General features: G+C 40.9%; 1 protein-coding gene across 6 annotated transcripts in view; it reads left to right on the top strand.

Annotated features, from left to right (window-relative positions):
• Positions 1–4,648: 4,648 nt before the first annotated feature.
• Positions 4,649–16,938, top strand: part of LOC311272255 (triple functional domain protein) — a gene marked incomplete at its 3' end in the record, with an annotated part of 79,745 nt that continues 67,455 nt past the window's right edge. For 2 of the 6 annotated variants that reach the window (XM_084378553.1, XM_084378551.1), the window contains exon 1: positions 4,651–5,001. In XM_084378553.1, coding sequence (XP_084234679.1) covers positions 4,932–5,001 — 70 coding nt within the window. In that variant the 5' untranslated portion in view covers positions 4,651–4,931. Of the gene's footprint in view, positions 5,002–16,938 lie in introns of all 6 variants that reach the window. The other 4 variants (XM_084378552.1, XM_084378550.1, XM_084378554.1 and 1 more) reach the window with 3 other exon arrangements.

The raw sequence follows: 16,938 nt of genomic DNA, 5'->3' as shown, positions 1-16,938 counted from the left end.
CTGCAGTTATACTTTTAGTGTAACTGTGACAGTTACGTAGAAATTTGCATTTTCTGTGCCCCCAAAGTTTCTGAGTGCAGCACATTTGTCGTAAACACAAATCCCAGGTCTGTAACAATTTGTCAGACGTAACAACATAACAATGTTACGTGTTGAAAACTTGTATCTTGAAGTAAACATGTTGATCCTCACTGAAGTTACACAGAAACAAGTTGTCGTCAGTATGAATCCCCTGCCCAGGTGCACTGTTTAAGCAAATCATGAAGATTTAATTGTACAAAAAACAATGCATAATAAAGGTTTCGATTATTCAACAACAAAACCACTAATCAAACGATGCCAGACAACAAGTGACTTGTAAATAATATTCAAAAATAACATTGATACTCAGAAAGTATCCATGTTCTGGGTGTAAATAAAATAGAGCACTCTCATATGAAAAGCAGCACATTTTGAGCAATGGCCTCCTGTAATGACACATTTCTAGATGTGAGTTCTAGGTGGGTGGGTTCAGTGACAAAAACGTGATGTGCACCAGTCAGAGTTTAAGAATGCTTCAGTCAAGACGTGATGACAGTTGAGAGGCTGTTAGTTTGTGTTGCCACCATGTGTTAATCAACCTGATTAAACCACACCTACACCGCCCTGAAGAAACAGATTACCTGAAAACAATAGATTGTGTCTAAGGATGTTGTTACTCTAGCTGTGAGGAGAGAAGAGAGCAGGAGGGAGATTCTTCTCATTCCTTCACCACCCAGCAGTAATATCTTTCTGTGGACGAAAGCCAGGTGATCACTAGTATCAGCCTCCCCCCTGCTGGACGTGACAAGTAATACATCAATATCTACATACACTACTCTTTTCAACCAAAACACCATGAACAGTAGAAGCAATAAATCAAATATTATATGTCAATTTTAAAAAGTTTCTTTCTAATAAATTTGTGGTCGGTCAATTTGAATCTTAATAAACAATGAAAAGGTCAATGAAATCAAACTTAAAGCTGTATTTTCATATTAACTCGACACTGTCATGCTGAACACTAACTGCAAATAGGAGCCTTCATCCCATTGGAAGTGTTCCTATATAACAGCTTTGGCACAAGTTAAGACAATAAAGTTTAGGGTGCTTCACCAATGAGCAAAATCTATCCTTCTAAAAAACTCAACTGGGATGTCTTCGCAAGGCAAGAGCCTAGGAATAATGAGATACTAACTCCAGTCGTAGCACATTAGGCCATTAACTTGGTGCAGTTGCTTTGGAGCAAGACTGTGCAACTTTTTAAAGAAGAAATAACACATTCTTCCTATTACAAATTTAAAGGTCAGTTTTACGACAGATGGTCTGTTATTCAGAACCATCTGAGAAGTCCTCCTTGGAAACTGTTTGGAATAGGGCAGGCACTTTCAAAAATACTTGGCAGGTGATTGGATGAAACATCTGCTATCACAGGCTAACTTAAGCAGCCGGGTCAACAGTAGGTGAGCGCTACCACCAGTGGAGCCGCTTAGTGAATCAAACTCTTAATGAAGTCAGTCAAGAGAAAACAGTGCTGGTTTTTTTCTGCTTATCTTTCAATGTAATATACTCTCCATTTCTGATATAACTGATGCTGAAGTGGCTACGCTAAACTCTGGAGGAGCTGCCGTTGTTGTTTTAAAGGTGCAATATGTACGTTTAAAAAGAAAATTAACTAAAATTATCAACAGAATGAGAAGAAATCACAGTTTTGACATTATATCAAGGACGCCTATGTACTGTGGTGCAGTGATCTAATAGAGCTACCATGCTAACCAGCTAGCCCCTAACCACTTTAAGAGGGGATAGTCAAACAGGAAACAACACCAACACTTCTCTGGTGCTCTAAGCTCCCAGTTGGGGCAGAGTCAGCTAATACAGCCGCTAGCTGCCTGGTTAACTGAACTTACCCGCTAACGGCAGCTACCAGTAGCAGAAATTAGTGGTTACTCTGATGATATGCTGCCCCCTATGTTTGGAGTATGAGTTCGAGAGGTGGCCAATTCTTACATATTGCCCCTTTAAAACAAAACAGTTTTAACCACACCAGTAGTTCCTCAGAGCAATCTGATTGGTCCGAACCGCTGTAGTTCTTCAGAGTGATCACTGAACTGACATTAGAGTGACTTTTCTAACTCAGTGACTCTTCTCTAGTTGTGCTACTGTTAAACTCTCCTAGTTTTTATTCTATTATTGACACTTGTGTCCATAGTGACCGTTGTTGAAAAGTTAAATAGTGTCACTTTAAAGTTTGATCTTCTTTTGACTATGAGTCACTTTGAAGTGTCTTCATCTGTCTGTTGAGGACGTCCAGATATAGGCTACTGAAATATGCTACTTCTCTGCACATCTAAGCACATTGTAGGTGATCAACAGAAGGCAAATGAGGACCAGTATAAAACAGCAAGAATTAATTGCACTTTTAAAAAAGCAATTATTTCTTAGTGTACATGTATACTTACAAATCAGTTTAACTCAGCATTCTCTATAGATCAATAGATAGATCTGTATTATTCAGCATCAGTATTAATATGGTTAAAATACAAGTTTTTTTCTCATTTTCCAGAGAAAAAAACTAGATCAGCAGTCAAAAAACCTCTCTGCTGAACATAAACAGTTAAACAGCTGCTTCGTAGGAAAGATAACAGAAATAAGGCTGATCTGCAGTCCTCCACTGACTGTAATGAATGCATTACAGCTAAAGGTCATTTTCCATGTTGAGCCCCACTTATAAAAGGACAATATAATGTCATCTCATCAATAAGTCACTCCACTATCTGCTGCTGCATTTCCACAACAGTTCATCAATATCAACATTTTCACTCACAGGAAATCATTTGGAGCATTTTGTGCAGTGTGTGTGTGTGTGTGTGTGTGTGTGTGTGTGTGTGTGTGTGTGTTGTGTGTCGAAGCCCTAGAAGCAGGCAGTCGTGCTGTGATGCTCTCATTTCTTGAACGACCTTCTGTTCCGTCCCCAAAAATATTTATTTCAAATTAATTGCGGAAGGCCCTGAATGTCACTTAGTCATATTCAACCCGCTGGTGGTGCAATATCAGAATGTAATAATTCAAAAGCAAGCGACAGAATTATTCTGATAATCTTGAGCCTGGGTGTCCAACAGGGGGATGGAAACATTTTGTGAAATAATCCAATAAATGTTTAAACCACAGCACAGCATTATGAAATGTTATTTCACCCGTCTTCTTTTTATAATAAAATACCTTACCTAACCTACCTTACTCAGTGTCATTTTGCCATAGTCTGTTTCTATTTCTACTTTATAAAAAAAGTACACTCAGTTGCTAGTTTAATTGGGTAATGTATAGTTTTCAGCACAGTTAATTATTATGATGTTGACTCAGCTTTAGGCCAATTTTCTTTCAATTATTTTGTGTTATACTGAGAGGTTAATCTATTATTTAGTCTACCCTCATTAAAATAAATAGTCTATTTGAATATGTCATTCAGTCCTAGCATTTCTTAAGTGCTCTTGAGGAGATTTCAAAACATCATGATATAGCCTATGAAATAATGTAGTATTGGTTTAAAGGATAAATTGAAAACACAGTCTCAATAAAAAAAAAACCTCACTTTTACGCATCTTTTTGTTGTTGTTTTTTTTAGTTTTAAAACAAGTTCCCCATCTCCTTCAGCTGTTTAGGACAATGCTGCAACACTGTTTTGTTGTGAAGCTCCAGAAATGTTTTGTTAACTATGAAACTTTCCATCGGCATGAGGGTGAGTAGACTCAAATTTAATTTTTGGGTGAACTTATCCTTATCTTATATTTCAGGCCATATTGCCCAGGCTTTATTTAAGGTGACATTTTAACATTGATTGGATTATTTCACAGTTTCATTGTTGGGCTATATTGTGTAATATATTTGCATTTAATTTTCAAATATTGATTTCATGCTGCTTGTTTGTGTCTCCATAGGGTTTCAGTGACTGTGTCTCTCTCCAGAAGACTGAATTGTTTCTAATAGAGGGTGTAGGATGATTTTCCTAGAAGCTGTCTGTCATTCAGTGATGGAGAAATTGTGGAGTTAAATCATTCTCAATAAGCATTAATATGATCAACACAAGTTCCTTATATTCCCACTGGAGAAAGCCTTTGAGCAGGAGCATCAGTTCATGCCTCAGCCAGCAGATGGCGCCAGTGACACAGCTCACAGAGAAAACCAGGATAGATACACAATCACAACAGCGGACCTTTTACTGTTTGTATCCGGGAGACTTTAACAATAACTCTACTCCTCCCTTTAAGTATGAGTAACTAAACATTCACCCACTTTTTACGGAAACATCACAGAAAGAATCAGCAGTAGGCTCCAATGACTCACAGTCTATTAAACTCTCCAAAACTCGGTCATTTCCCAACAGAGAGTCGCATAATCAGACAGCTCAGGTCACACACAGCCTATATGCTTGTCATTCCCATCAGTATCACCACCGCCTGCATGTGTGTGTGACTGTTTAGTGGTAGTTTTCAGTCCTCGTCGGTCTGAAATGTCCTGCATTTCACTGTATGTTGGACAAACACGCGCACGCACACGCGCACACGGTGACCGACGTCGTTCCTTGATGACCCACCGTCTGCTCATTTCCGAAAGCTCACGGAGATTCACCGAGCAGCGACCCGGCCCCTCCCGCCCCCCTCCTCCGCGCTTCAGCTACTCTCCCCTCGGCTTCACTCCGAGGAGGAACCCGGTGCCCCCGGCTGATCGTTTCCAATTACGTTACCCCAAGATGGAGGTCTGCAGATGGCACTGCTAGCGTCTACGAGTCACCGTAACCGCCCGTGTGTCTTTAATGACGCTTTTGCCGGGACAGAAGTGATTTTTGTGCCACCTTTTTGTCGATTTTTTGGGGGATCTACTTGGGAGATACTGAGCTCCGGGTTGTGGCAGCCATGAGCTCCGGGGAAGGAGCGGAGGAGACGGCGAAGGACGCTAGCGACATAGCGGCGTTCTTCAAGACCGGTAAGCCCAAAAATGAGTGGAAGAGGTCGGACTGAGCTCCACCGAGAGCTGCTCCCTTTGCTCCAGCTATGTGAGGGACATTGTTCCCGTCCGTGTTGACTGTTGTGGGGCTCAGACAGTGAAGGATAGGGAAGGCTTTATCCGATGAATTTCATCACAGTTGTTATAAACTGAGTGTACAACAAATAGCGAGGAACAACACAATTGTGGAAGTATCTGAAAATGTGTTTCTTAAATGCATTTTTCCAACTACATCAGATAGCCCATCCGGACTGTGTAGCCAGGCAACGTTAGCTAGAGCGCTAACCGTCAGGGTTCCATCTTCGGACAACTCTTCCAGATTTAGGAGAGCTTGGCTAGTTAGCTCTGCGTGTACTTTTGTTAAAGACGCGTAATTCTAGGTTTTACCCTTTCCATGACATTAATTAAACCCGCTGAAGTTACACTTCAGACTGCTGTCAAAATGAGGATGTGGAATGTAGCTAAGTTTGACCCAGTAAGCGTCAGGAGAAAGGAAAACACAGAGACCGCAGATGTATGTTCCCCTTCTAGCAAGCCCGACACAATTGGATCAGAGCGACTTTCTGTTTTAAAGATAAATACATAATTAAAATGGGATATGAAAAAATATTTTTTTCTTCAATCCAGTGGAGGGACTGTACATGTTTCTGAAGCCAGAAAGAAGCAGGTCACGGATGTCCGATAATGGACCGGCGTTTCAACCAACTGCTTTCCTTATTAGCTTCCAGTGTTAGCCTGTAAGCTAGTGAATCCTGTATCAGATTCGGTGAATCCTGTCTGCTTGGTAAGCTAACAAATGCTAGCTAGTGTAGCCTCGCTAGCTTGCCTGTGAGTTGACAGAGCTGGTGTGTTTCTAAGCAGCTTATTGAGGTGGTAAGCGCACACATATACAACGTGTGGCTGTGTTAAATTCACTATTCCGTAAGCTCGTTGTTTGCGGTTTTTTGTGCTGTCAAAAAATAGCACAACCGTTCAAGCTATGTAAACAATACATGGCGTGGCACAGACAGCCTGGGTGTGCACTGTACTGGGGAGGCTAGCTGTGGAACATAGCTATCAAGGCCAAGAGGCTGCCTGTTATCAATATCACGGTCTGCTGGTTGTGATTAAAAACCACGGAATGTCAGTGACACCGATTTATTCATACACAACCAGATTATTTCATTAGACATGTTGCCAGCTAGCATGTACAGATTGTTAACATTAGCTAAATAGGCTAATTATCCAGAAAGGACTGAGACTTGAAGTACTAACACGGGCCTACAGTGAATCCATGGGCTGCAACAATGGCTCATAAACTGAGTTTTAGTGGTCCTAGCAGCGATTTAGGGGGCCAGAGAAATATATGGTCATGGTAAATTTTATACAGTTGAATGAAATGGTTATGCATGAGCAAATAGGTTTAGTATAGGTATAGGTTAGGTATAGGCTGCACTTGCCTATGCCAGATTAATCCTCTAGTTCTCTGATTGCAAGCAGTAAATTAGATCCAGTGCCTGGTGTCATGTCAGCCACTGACTCCACTAGCTTTCTATGTAGTTTCTCCATGAACCAATACCTGCCTTTGTAGTGTAGTTGTAGTTGCAAGTTATTTTTTCCTGGTGATCTGTGCATAAGTGTGTGACACTCAAATATTAAACGGTGGCATTCAGGAATAGTAATGCACTGTGTGTGCTGTTCAAAAGCCCAAATCACTGGCTGTTCTAGTGCACTGTCATGTGTTGGACCTTTGTGGCAGAACTGAGACTCGAAGTACCGTTAGAAGGGGTGTAAACAATGAAAATGCAGCATATTGACAGCCAGCCTCTGGCTCCTGTGGTTTTGTGTCTAGCGAGATAATAAGCACAGAGGGAAGTTCAGTATCTGGATTGAGCTCATCTGATGGCTTCCTCTTATGGAGAGAGAGGCATCCTTTAACTCACTTGCAGCCACACTTTTGTATGTTTTGTTGATGGTGAACAGCTGCCGCCATTCTGCTTCATCGTTAATCAGATCTGTTGCTAATTTGCTGTATAATTAAAAATGTTTAGATATGCCTCCTTTTCATATTGCCGCAAGTCCATCTGCTGCAGCTTTAGTTTGTAATTTAGTAATTGCTCTTTATTTACCAATACTCCACTTAAATCCTATATTCACTTTGTTTGAGAGAAGCAGTGACACATGTAATTAGTTTTCGTTGCACTTACGCCATTCTATCAGCTGTGGGGCTGCTACTGCTGAATTAATAAAAGAGAAACTGTGGATAGACTAAAAACAAACCTTTGTTTGTTTTTGACAAAAACACATTTCATGCCGCTGCCTGCCACTGGCATACAAATGCTAAGAATATTTTAACCCTTAATCAGCACATAGACAGAGAATAAAGTCTTGCATACATTCAAGCACCAATTTTAACCACAACAAACCTTTGTGTGAACCAAGATCTAAACTTAAACGTGATGGTTTCCTAACCCAGTTTATCTTACTGGCATCTACAATTTTCTGGCACTTGAGTACAATTATTGTCGTTTTATTAACAAACTGCTACCATTAGTTGCTTCCTCAGTCTAACTACCATGTTGTATGAAGATCCCTAAGGAGCGTGTGTTTTTGTTTTTGTCACACACCTCATTGAACACACCTCTAAAGGTATACTTAACACTGATTGTGAGGTGTATGTGACTGATTGTGCAGCAGTCACAAACAGCTGGTCTTTAGGTTAAATATGACCCAGTTTTTTCTCAGGTGGTACTCTTCAGTTGTGCTTGTTGTTGATGCTGCTTCAGTGTTGTTGTACCCCCTTGAGAGTGCCTGACACCTTCAGTCAATGTGCTGATTTCTCTGAGCACAACGGGACAGTGATCGACAAAACCACCTACTGTATGAGATAATAACTATGGACAGATATTTACTGTAAACATGAGATTTTGGTTGTAAAATGTAAGTCATATGCATCGTCTTTGCTCTCCAAACAATGTGAAGCTACCAGGCACATCAGAAATGCATTCAGTAACTTTTTTGCATGTTTCTGAGCACTGTGTCTGGTTAATTTTGTACATAAACTCTACTTCTTTAAGTTTTTTTTTTCATTTGTATGGTTATCGCCTCAAAAACAGGTCAAAGTGGAGCATGCTTGTTAAAGGTTTTGTTCAGAATCATCTCAGTAGTGAAAGCAGTAGTGAAACCACTATAGGCCTCTCTCAGTATAGACAGTCTACGACCACATTTGTACAAGAAGCTGGTTGGAAGGTTTGAGTTTCACGTTCGGGCTCCCCTCCTCTTTGTTTTGCCCGTGAACTTCCTCCTCGTAGATCTGGGAGTCTTGTTTTGACATGCACAGGTTTGAGTGTCTTGCCACAGGCTATGCTTCCCCCCCCCTCCATCCCCAACCCCATCCTCATCTCTTTTTCCATCCTACGGCATTAAGTGTCTTTGTCTTTCCCATGTCGTCCCCCTTCTCTTTCTGCCCTACTGTCTTCTGCCTGCTTGCCTGCCGTCTGAGCATTCATTCGCCAGGGTCTGTTTCACGTTTTCCTCCCTCCTTCGTTCTTGTTGCATCGTGTCGGGCCTCTCCGTCCTGATGCAAAATGACAACCAATAAAAAAAAAAAACGAGCTTCCCCTCGTCTCTCTCCCCTGTCTTCTAGACTGGAATTAATACCTAGGCCTCAGAGCTGTGAAAGGGGGAGTTTTGTTGTGGCATGTTGTCAATCATCAAGTTATTCCACTCCAAACATATATTTGTCTGCACTGATGACTAACAGGCCGATTTAGTGTTGATTTCATACAGTTATTACTTGTTGCTAGTGTAGGGTATTATTCATGGCGGTAGAAGAAAAAAAAAAATCTGCAGTCCGCACTGGCGGCCCTTCATGAATGAATGTTTAGAGGCTACAGCATGCCGTTCACAAGGTTGGTCTGTATGTTTGAATGAGCATCAGTGTGTACGTGTGTTTGTGCAAGAGAGAGAGTGAAACAGACAAGCAGGAGAGAGAGCGAGAAATGTGATCCAGAGCATGCATTTATGACTCAGGCCCATTCACCCAGGATGAGGGCTGCACACACACACACATACACACGCACACTCTGAGACTAATGGATATTGATCCAGGAGATGGAGACTGATTGAGGTCCCTCAGTAAAGGTTTCCTCCAGGCTTAAAGCTGCCAAGTCAGACACAGAGCAGAGGCTAACGCCTAATGCTACACAAAGCAGATTTCTTTTATCATCCCTGTGTTCATGGGATGGAAGTAAACAGAGCATCTGTGCATGATAGATTTATACAAATGGATAAGTGAAGGCTAGGTTTGATGTCATTTTGGGTGCTTCTGTCTTGATAACATACATTTTTTTACCTAATTACTTGAGAGATAGTTCAGAACCTGTATTCATAAAGAAACTAAATGAGTATTCAACATTGTATTTGTTAAAGTCAGGGACTTGTGAGAGAGAGAGTTTAAAAAGCTGGTAAGGCTGAGATATCCTAACTGTTAGCTCTGAGTATGAGCCACACCTCCCAAAACACTGGATCCTACATTTCCCACAGTGCAACTTGATAGCCCCTGATGACATCATCAGGGTTATGTTATCAGCCTTTAGAAAGCTCCCTTCAGGAGATAGCTGATTTCACTGGCTTTATAGTACTCCTCATGACAAGTAAAATTAACTTCATGTGTAAAACCAAAAATCAGAACGTAGCCATGATTATTTGCAACATTAACCACATTTTCTTATACACCTAGTGATATTATTAATATTTGATTATTATTATTATTTTACCAAGAAAATCTGTTGAAGTCTGACATTATTAAATCTCTCCAGTCAACAGGGGTGGAAGTAACTAATTACTTCTACTCAAATTACTGTAATTAGGTTATTTTTGGGGGTTGTACTTTCATGAGTATTTTTTCAAGTCTGTAATTTTACTTGTACTTAAGTATGCATCTCAGCTCATCTCTTTAAAACCATAATTGAGTACTGAGTTCAATTTGAATTGATATCTGAACTAGGTCTATGTCAAAAAGGGTAAAAATAAATAAATAAACTCTGCAGCAGATGCATGTTTGGAGATTGGAGAGGTGACCATGACCACTGAGCAGAACAGAGCAGGTGTTGGGAGTCACAAGTAGTTTTACTTGTAAAGTATTATTGCAGTAATGTAAGTACTCATGCGTGACTACAGATTTTCAGTACTCTTCCCACCACTGCCGGTCATAATGTCCAGTAAAAATAAATCCCTCTAAGCACAATTTAAATTGCATTGAAGGTGGAACAGGCAATCCTAGGGAAGGTTGATTCTTGAGTCTCTTTCCCAGGTCATCAGAGGCCGATGCTTTGGGCTGGTAATTTACGCCATCAGCGATCTAAATGATTTGTTTTCAAGCCTAATAAACACAGTTAATATTTGACCAGAATTTACCCCATTCATCCAGGACATTGAAATCTTCATGGCAGAAACCCAGAACAAATAAAGTTTGCATGATAGTCATGGTAAAATGCTGATAAACAGTTTCACAATATATATTGTCTTATTGCCATCCTTACTCCAAATGTTGTTAATTATTAGCCTGGTTGCAGTTACCTGAGAACAATGAGCAAAATTTAGCATCAGAAAGGCCCCAGAACACAGAAATCAGTGCATTGGAAAGACACATTTTTAGAAGGCTCAGGCTGTGGGTAACTCTGTTCGACACTCATGTGGCATCATGTGGTTCACAGTACCAGGGGCTCCGTGATAGGCAGCCGCTGTTCTCTCTCAATTGCTTTTCACACTTACTCACACTCACACAAGCACTTTCTCCGATTTGCCACTCTCCACTGACCCCGTCTCTGTCTCCTCCATGTCGTCTCCTCCCTGTCTGTGTATTGTTAAGATCACAGCGTACTGTCACATCCACGGCGAGTGGCCATCTTTACTCATACACACATGCTCAGCTGCAAGATATCAGGTACCTCACACACCTCTAAGTAACTGTACTATTGTGCAACAGAGAGGAGTGTACATAATAAATGGAAGCCAGCTGGAGGGGAAGATGTCGGTTATGAGATTTTAGCTTTTTATTTAGCCAGGCAGCCTCAATTACGAGCAAATGGATGGCTGGGTAAAAAGCTTTTTAGAAAGGGCTGGAGATTAAGCTAAAACCTGGGGATAAAAAACTGTCCTTTTACTCAAACTGTTCCCTTTATTGTGGCATTATCAATGCAATGTTTCAGTTAGAAAGGCATTCATCCCTTAAAATGAAGCACAAATACAAAACTAAACACATGGTAACAAGAAGAGCAACGCAGGCACTTGGAAACCATTAGTGGCACAGACCGTCACGTCCTGAATAACAACCTATTTTTGTCATACACTCTTTAATTTGCAGAGAAAATAGCAGAAACATACTGGCAATATCAGTTGGTTAGTAAAGAGTAAATAATTTAATTTGCTCTCATTTCCCCATGAGTAGCTGTGTAAACATAGAATCTTTCTCATCCCCAATAACAGGTGCAGGTACATTAAAATTTAAAGGCAGATTAGAGCTAGCAGAGCGAGCCAAAGCCCCTCAATCTGCTGTGAGGTCAGTTTGAGTGGGAGTGGATTGTGTTTTTTTTTTTGTTCTTCTTGTTTGAGTTATCATGTTTTGGAGGCCATGGCAGTACGATCAACGTTTTGGTAAATCATTAGCATTCAAACGCAGAGAGCTGCCAGTCTCTCGGTTCAATGAGAAGAATGACCTGGCAGATCAGGATTGGTGCACTTTGCCTGCGACATGCTTGTGTTTGTGCCAGCAAGGAAGGAAAACAACTAAGGCTATGTTTGACACATCACCTACACACCATAGTATAGAGAAAACATGGCAGAGAGGATGAGCCCAAAACTAAAACATTGAGCTGAGAGACCCTAAATTCTCTGTTGAGCTGGTGGGAACTGCAGAGTCGGGGGATTCTCTGTGGATTCAACATTACCCACAAATGTTTTGACATAAAGGTTAATCATGTGATTCATTGTTAACATAAAAATATTGTTTATAGCAGCTTCAATGTTAAGCCATGCATTGCTCAGAAAGAGGCTCAGTTAACTTTCTCTGGAAAAGTTTTGGTTTAACAATTTCTTAGGTAAACCTGATGCCAAGCTGGCACAATACATTATCTTGCTCAAGGCCTTTGTTGCTGATCTGTGTATCATATCACAGGTTTGTAAAGACTGGTTATCTGGGTCAGGTTTACCTTGGCGTTATAGTGACGTATTTCAGTGTGCAGAGTCTGGCTTTTCCTGCTAAGTTTGTTTCTTTTCCTTTTCTTTCAATGTGATGTCAAATTAATGTCATGAGGCAAATTTCTCATGTTGGCGGTATTGCAGTAAGAGTTTCCTGTCTGAACCACACTAGGTTTAGTGGTTGGAACCAATCAGACAGAAATAAATTAAAAGGTTTTTATGAGGATTTAATAAATGATAAGCACACTTACAAAAGCAGACCAGGAGTTGCAAAGCTATCTTGCACCATGTAAATGAAGGTAGAATATGCCAGCCATTATTGATGCGAATGGAGAAAGTACTGGTGCTAAATTCAGTTTTTTGAGTGAAAATATGTTTTCATCTCACAGATTGGGGTCCACACAGCAGAACTGGTCGGAAAACCCGGCTCACAGATGCCTGGCTAGACTAAACACTCTAATTTTTCAATCAGAACACGGAGAGCGAAGCCATCGAGAGCCATGGAGTCAAAATGAATGGCAGCACTGGAGTTGTTTGTAGCCCAAAGCATGTGTGATGTCAGCGTGAACTTGCACCACAGTAATACAAACCTAAACCAGAACAAAAAGCACCAGATTGCATTTCAGAGCGAGTATGGTTCACTTTCCTGATAGTTAGAGGCTTGTAAACAACTTTCGTCTTTCTCTGGATGTGCTGTACATGACAATGTGAAGCGTGGCCCGTCACAGCCTACAAATGAGGTAGTTTGGGGAGTGATTTGAAAAGGGTGATGAATAACATTGACCCTGTATGTCTAGTATGCTGCAATGGAATCATTACAGAAAAGATTTTATAAGATTGCCATAGATGTACATGTTTATACTAAAACGCTGTAAGAATATATATGTTTTTTGATACCAGAAAGCCGGTATGTTATTAATAATATAGTGAGCAGATTGCAGTTCCTCTCAGAAAGGGTATGGAGTGTGTGGGAAAGCAGACTGGCCAAGAACTGTTTTAACAACAAATCTGCTTGCTTAAACAGGAATATATATGATGTGTTTGAGAGCAGAGCTATGTGGCAGCAGTACAAGTCCCTGTGCCTGTTGGTGTGTGTGTGTGTTTGACGGTGTGATGTTGCCAGCTCTAACAGCATTAGGCATGTTAGAGGTGAGAGTTCATTGGATTACACACGCTGACCTAATCTAATCTGGTGTTTATTCTCTGGGATTACTGTGTGTGCGTGTGTGTTTTCATATGTAGGCATGGAGGTGGAGAGAGGGAGGCGGGAGGTAGGAAGGTTTTTGTGATGCGTCAGTACACATGCTTAAATGCACACACACACAATTGCTTGACATTTTAGAAAATATGCTTATATTCTTTCTTGCCAAACATCAGATGAGTAGTTTGTTACCGCTCCCGAGTCTTTCTATGAATATGACGCTGGGGTCAGTCTAGTTTAAAGACTTAGAACAGGGGGAAATAGATAACCTTGCTCTGTCCGGCTGTAACAAAGTTCCAAAATCTGTACAAAACCCCAAAAATGGAACAAGAAGTTGTGGTTTCGTGGGGGATTACATGCTGGATTATTCTCCTAATCCCCTTTAAAACCACAATTTCTCCATTTTAAACATTTTCAAACAAGACAAAAATGTGTTAATCAGTGAGTTTTCGAAGTACTGGTAGTTGGACTATGGTACCTTCCGACAGAGCCAGGCTAGCTGTTTACCTCAGCTGTCTGTCTTTATGTTAAGATAAACTAACCTTCTCTTGGCTGTAGCTTTGTTTTTAATGGACAGATGTAGAGCCCCACCGACACTCCATTTTTAGGGCCGATGCTGATATGCCATTTGTCCACCTAGCTTCTAATGCTGCTGGTGGTGTCACTGTTGCTCTTTCACTTTCAAGAAAGTAAATAGGCGTAAAAATGTTGAACTATTTCTTTAACTGTTTTCTACAGACAAACATCCTAACAACAACGTAATTTACAAAATAGAGTATACAATTGGCAAAACTTTGATTTAAATGAGTATTTATCTAAGCAAAGATTAAATATGAATGCAAATGAGAGAAGGAGGACATTTTAACACAAGAAACATACAAAGTAAAGGCAAGTTTATACACTATAGGTGCATGTTTTATCCTGTTTTCATGTCCACTAAGCAAGGCCGGGCCAGCAGTCTGTCACCATAGTAACAACAGCAACTATGTATGTCTGTCTGCCTGACCCATACTATGTCTTTACTAACAGGTCTGTGTAAACGGCAGGTCGGGAAGCCTGTGCTATCAGTGAGCTTTTACCACTCACACAAATAGACACACAGGTCGCCGCCCAGATACGGACAAGATAAGACCAAAGGCCGACAGATAAGAGCTTATTATGACGGTCGGTTTCTATGCTCTTGTTGTGGGCCGTTAGGTCCAAGGGTGGATCACTTGCAGCATTTGGATACATTAAAAACAAAGTTCTACCTGTGGTGCCACTCTGAAGCACTTACAAAAACAAACCGAAACTCAAAAGCAGAAGTTTGCTCGTCTGGTAAAATAGCTGTCAATCAAAAATACTTGTGAATCAGGGCAAACAGAGCAAGGTATTTACAGCCAGTTTCTAAGTAGGTAATGAGAAGTGAGAATAGGGCTGTTGTGTTGCAGTTGGCTTTGGCTGGTACTGATTTGCACTGCTGGATAAGAGTTATTTAAAAGTATAATAGATTAATGTCAAATATTATGTTAATCCATTAACCAGGGAATTGAAGTATTAAAGTGTTTGTCAGATGTGTAAATGAAAGACTTTTTGGCTTGTTTAAATCCCCTCTTAGGAACAAGTGAAACACATGCACACACACACACACACACACACACACACACACACACAAGTAGACACATGCACACATGCAAACCTCTCGCCTCTCTGTGTGTTTATAAAAAGGAGCTTGTCCCACTTTTCCCTCTCATCTGCCGTGCTCTCGTTCAGTAATTTCTCCGGCGTGATAGCTAATTGGTGTGAGCTCGGGGAAAATTTGACGCCCCGCAGCCGCTGCCTTCTTAAAACAAGCTGGAACGAGAGAGGGAAAAGAGTCGAGGGGGCAAAGAGAAAAATGGAGAGAAGATGGAAAAGGAGGAGAAGATAGGAGGTAGGTTTTTAGGGGAGGCGGGGTGCGCAGGTTGCGAGCAGCCGTGAAATCACGTGTGCAGATAACCATTTTCTTTACGCATTCTTGTAAGATGAACATAAACAAAAAGCCTTGGAGAGAGTGAATGATTTTTATTGTGCTGTTAGAAGGAAATAAGGAAGTCTATTCAGAGCAGGTGGACAAGCAAGGAGCTGCAAAATTCAAAGGAGGGGGGAGAGAGAGAACTAGACCTTGGAAAGATAATGAAGAGACAAGAAGTATAGATGTCTGTGCCAAGCTGTTTTAAGAGAGTTTCTCCTGGTTAATAAAAGAGGTCAGTAAAGGAATTGAATTGGCTTGCAATTGATTAGGATCAGTGTGAAAGATTTGCCAGAATGGTCTCTGCTCCTATTTTGAGAGTAGAAAGAGACAGAGAGAGCGAGTGAACCAAACTAGGACAAGTCCTGAAAGACCATTGTACTCCTTTTTTCTTCGGGTCTCCAGTGCATTCAAAACTGCTATCTCACTGTTGCCCTCCCCATCTCGCTCACTTTCCCTTTCTGTCTCTTCCTCTCACTACTTTTCACCCTGTTTCTCTCCTGATAAGGGCCAGTAACCAGAGAAATTGATCCACTGTAAACATCACAGCCAGTGGCCATTTGTGTCTTCAAGCAAACACTATGGACTGCTGAGGTCCTTGAGAGTTTTCCCAGAGGTCCTCAGGCAAAATGAGGAACAGTTTAAAGAAGTGGTCTTTAGGGCCGAACCATGCTTTTGTATCTAATGGGGACTATTTTGCACCTGGGATCTGAGGTGAGATCAGATAACTACATGTTTGGATAAAAAAATGTCGTTCTTGAGCATCAGGACTGAGGAGCACTGGTTTAATGAAGCGAAGTGGACATAGTTTAGATTTAGTCGGCTGTCTGATGTGTATTTCCTGATAAAAGTACCTGGTGTTCAACTAGTGATGTGTCTAATGTTTTAACTTTGTAATAAAGAAGAACTGGCTCAGTAGCTCACATAATTGATCCCTTCAGGGATACAGATACAAGCACCGTGACTGTCAAACCCAACAAGAAGCTGGTTTTAAGGATGAAATATAGCGCATACAAAACCATTGCCTAAAAAAATATACATTAAATTCACAATTGTTAGGGGGAATTCAGAAAAGGCTAAAACTTTGATTTGCTTAGCTTAAACTACGCAATCACATATGAAGGCCAACTTGAGAATCCTGCGTCTTTGATTGGTGGTGTGTCTTCAGGAGGTTCACACTTCTTTTCTGCAGAATGCAATCAACATATTAATGGTGAGGGGGCTGTGTATTGAAAATACAGTAAACACCCAGTGTGTTTCCCTGTTTAGCTATGTTTTTATTGTGCAGAAAACAAACTTCTCAAGGAAGATATTCAGGTGTTGGCTCGGCCCTGATCTGCCCCCAAGTGTATATACTATTGAATCCTCCAAGTACACACAAACTACACAGGCATCATGAACCAGTCAAACCTTTTCTCTCCCGACGCTGACTCAAAAGCTCAATTTAAGGTATCTGCCACCACAAGGCATGATCCTATACTGGTGCTCTCTGGCAAAAAATCTGCATGCCACATCGACCTGTGCATATTGGGATAATGTTTTGCAT

This window comes from Pagrus pagrus (genome assembly GCF_965226575.1).
Source record: "Pagrus pagrus genome assembly, chromosome: 17".
Lineage (NCBI taxonomy): Eukaryota > Metazoa > Chordata > Actinopteri > Spariformes > Sparidae > Pagrus > Pagrus pagrus.
The sequence above is the reverse complement of the archived record's forward strand: the minus strand, read 5'-3'. Positions and strand labels throughout refer to the sequence as shown.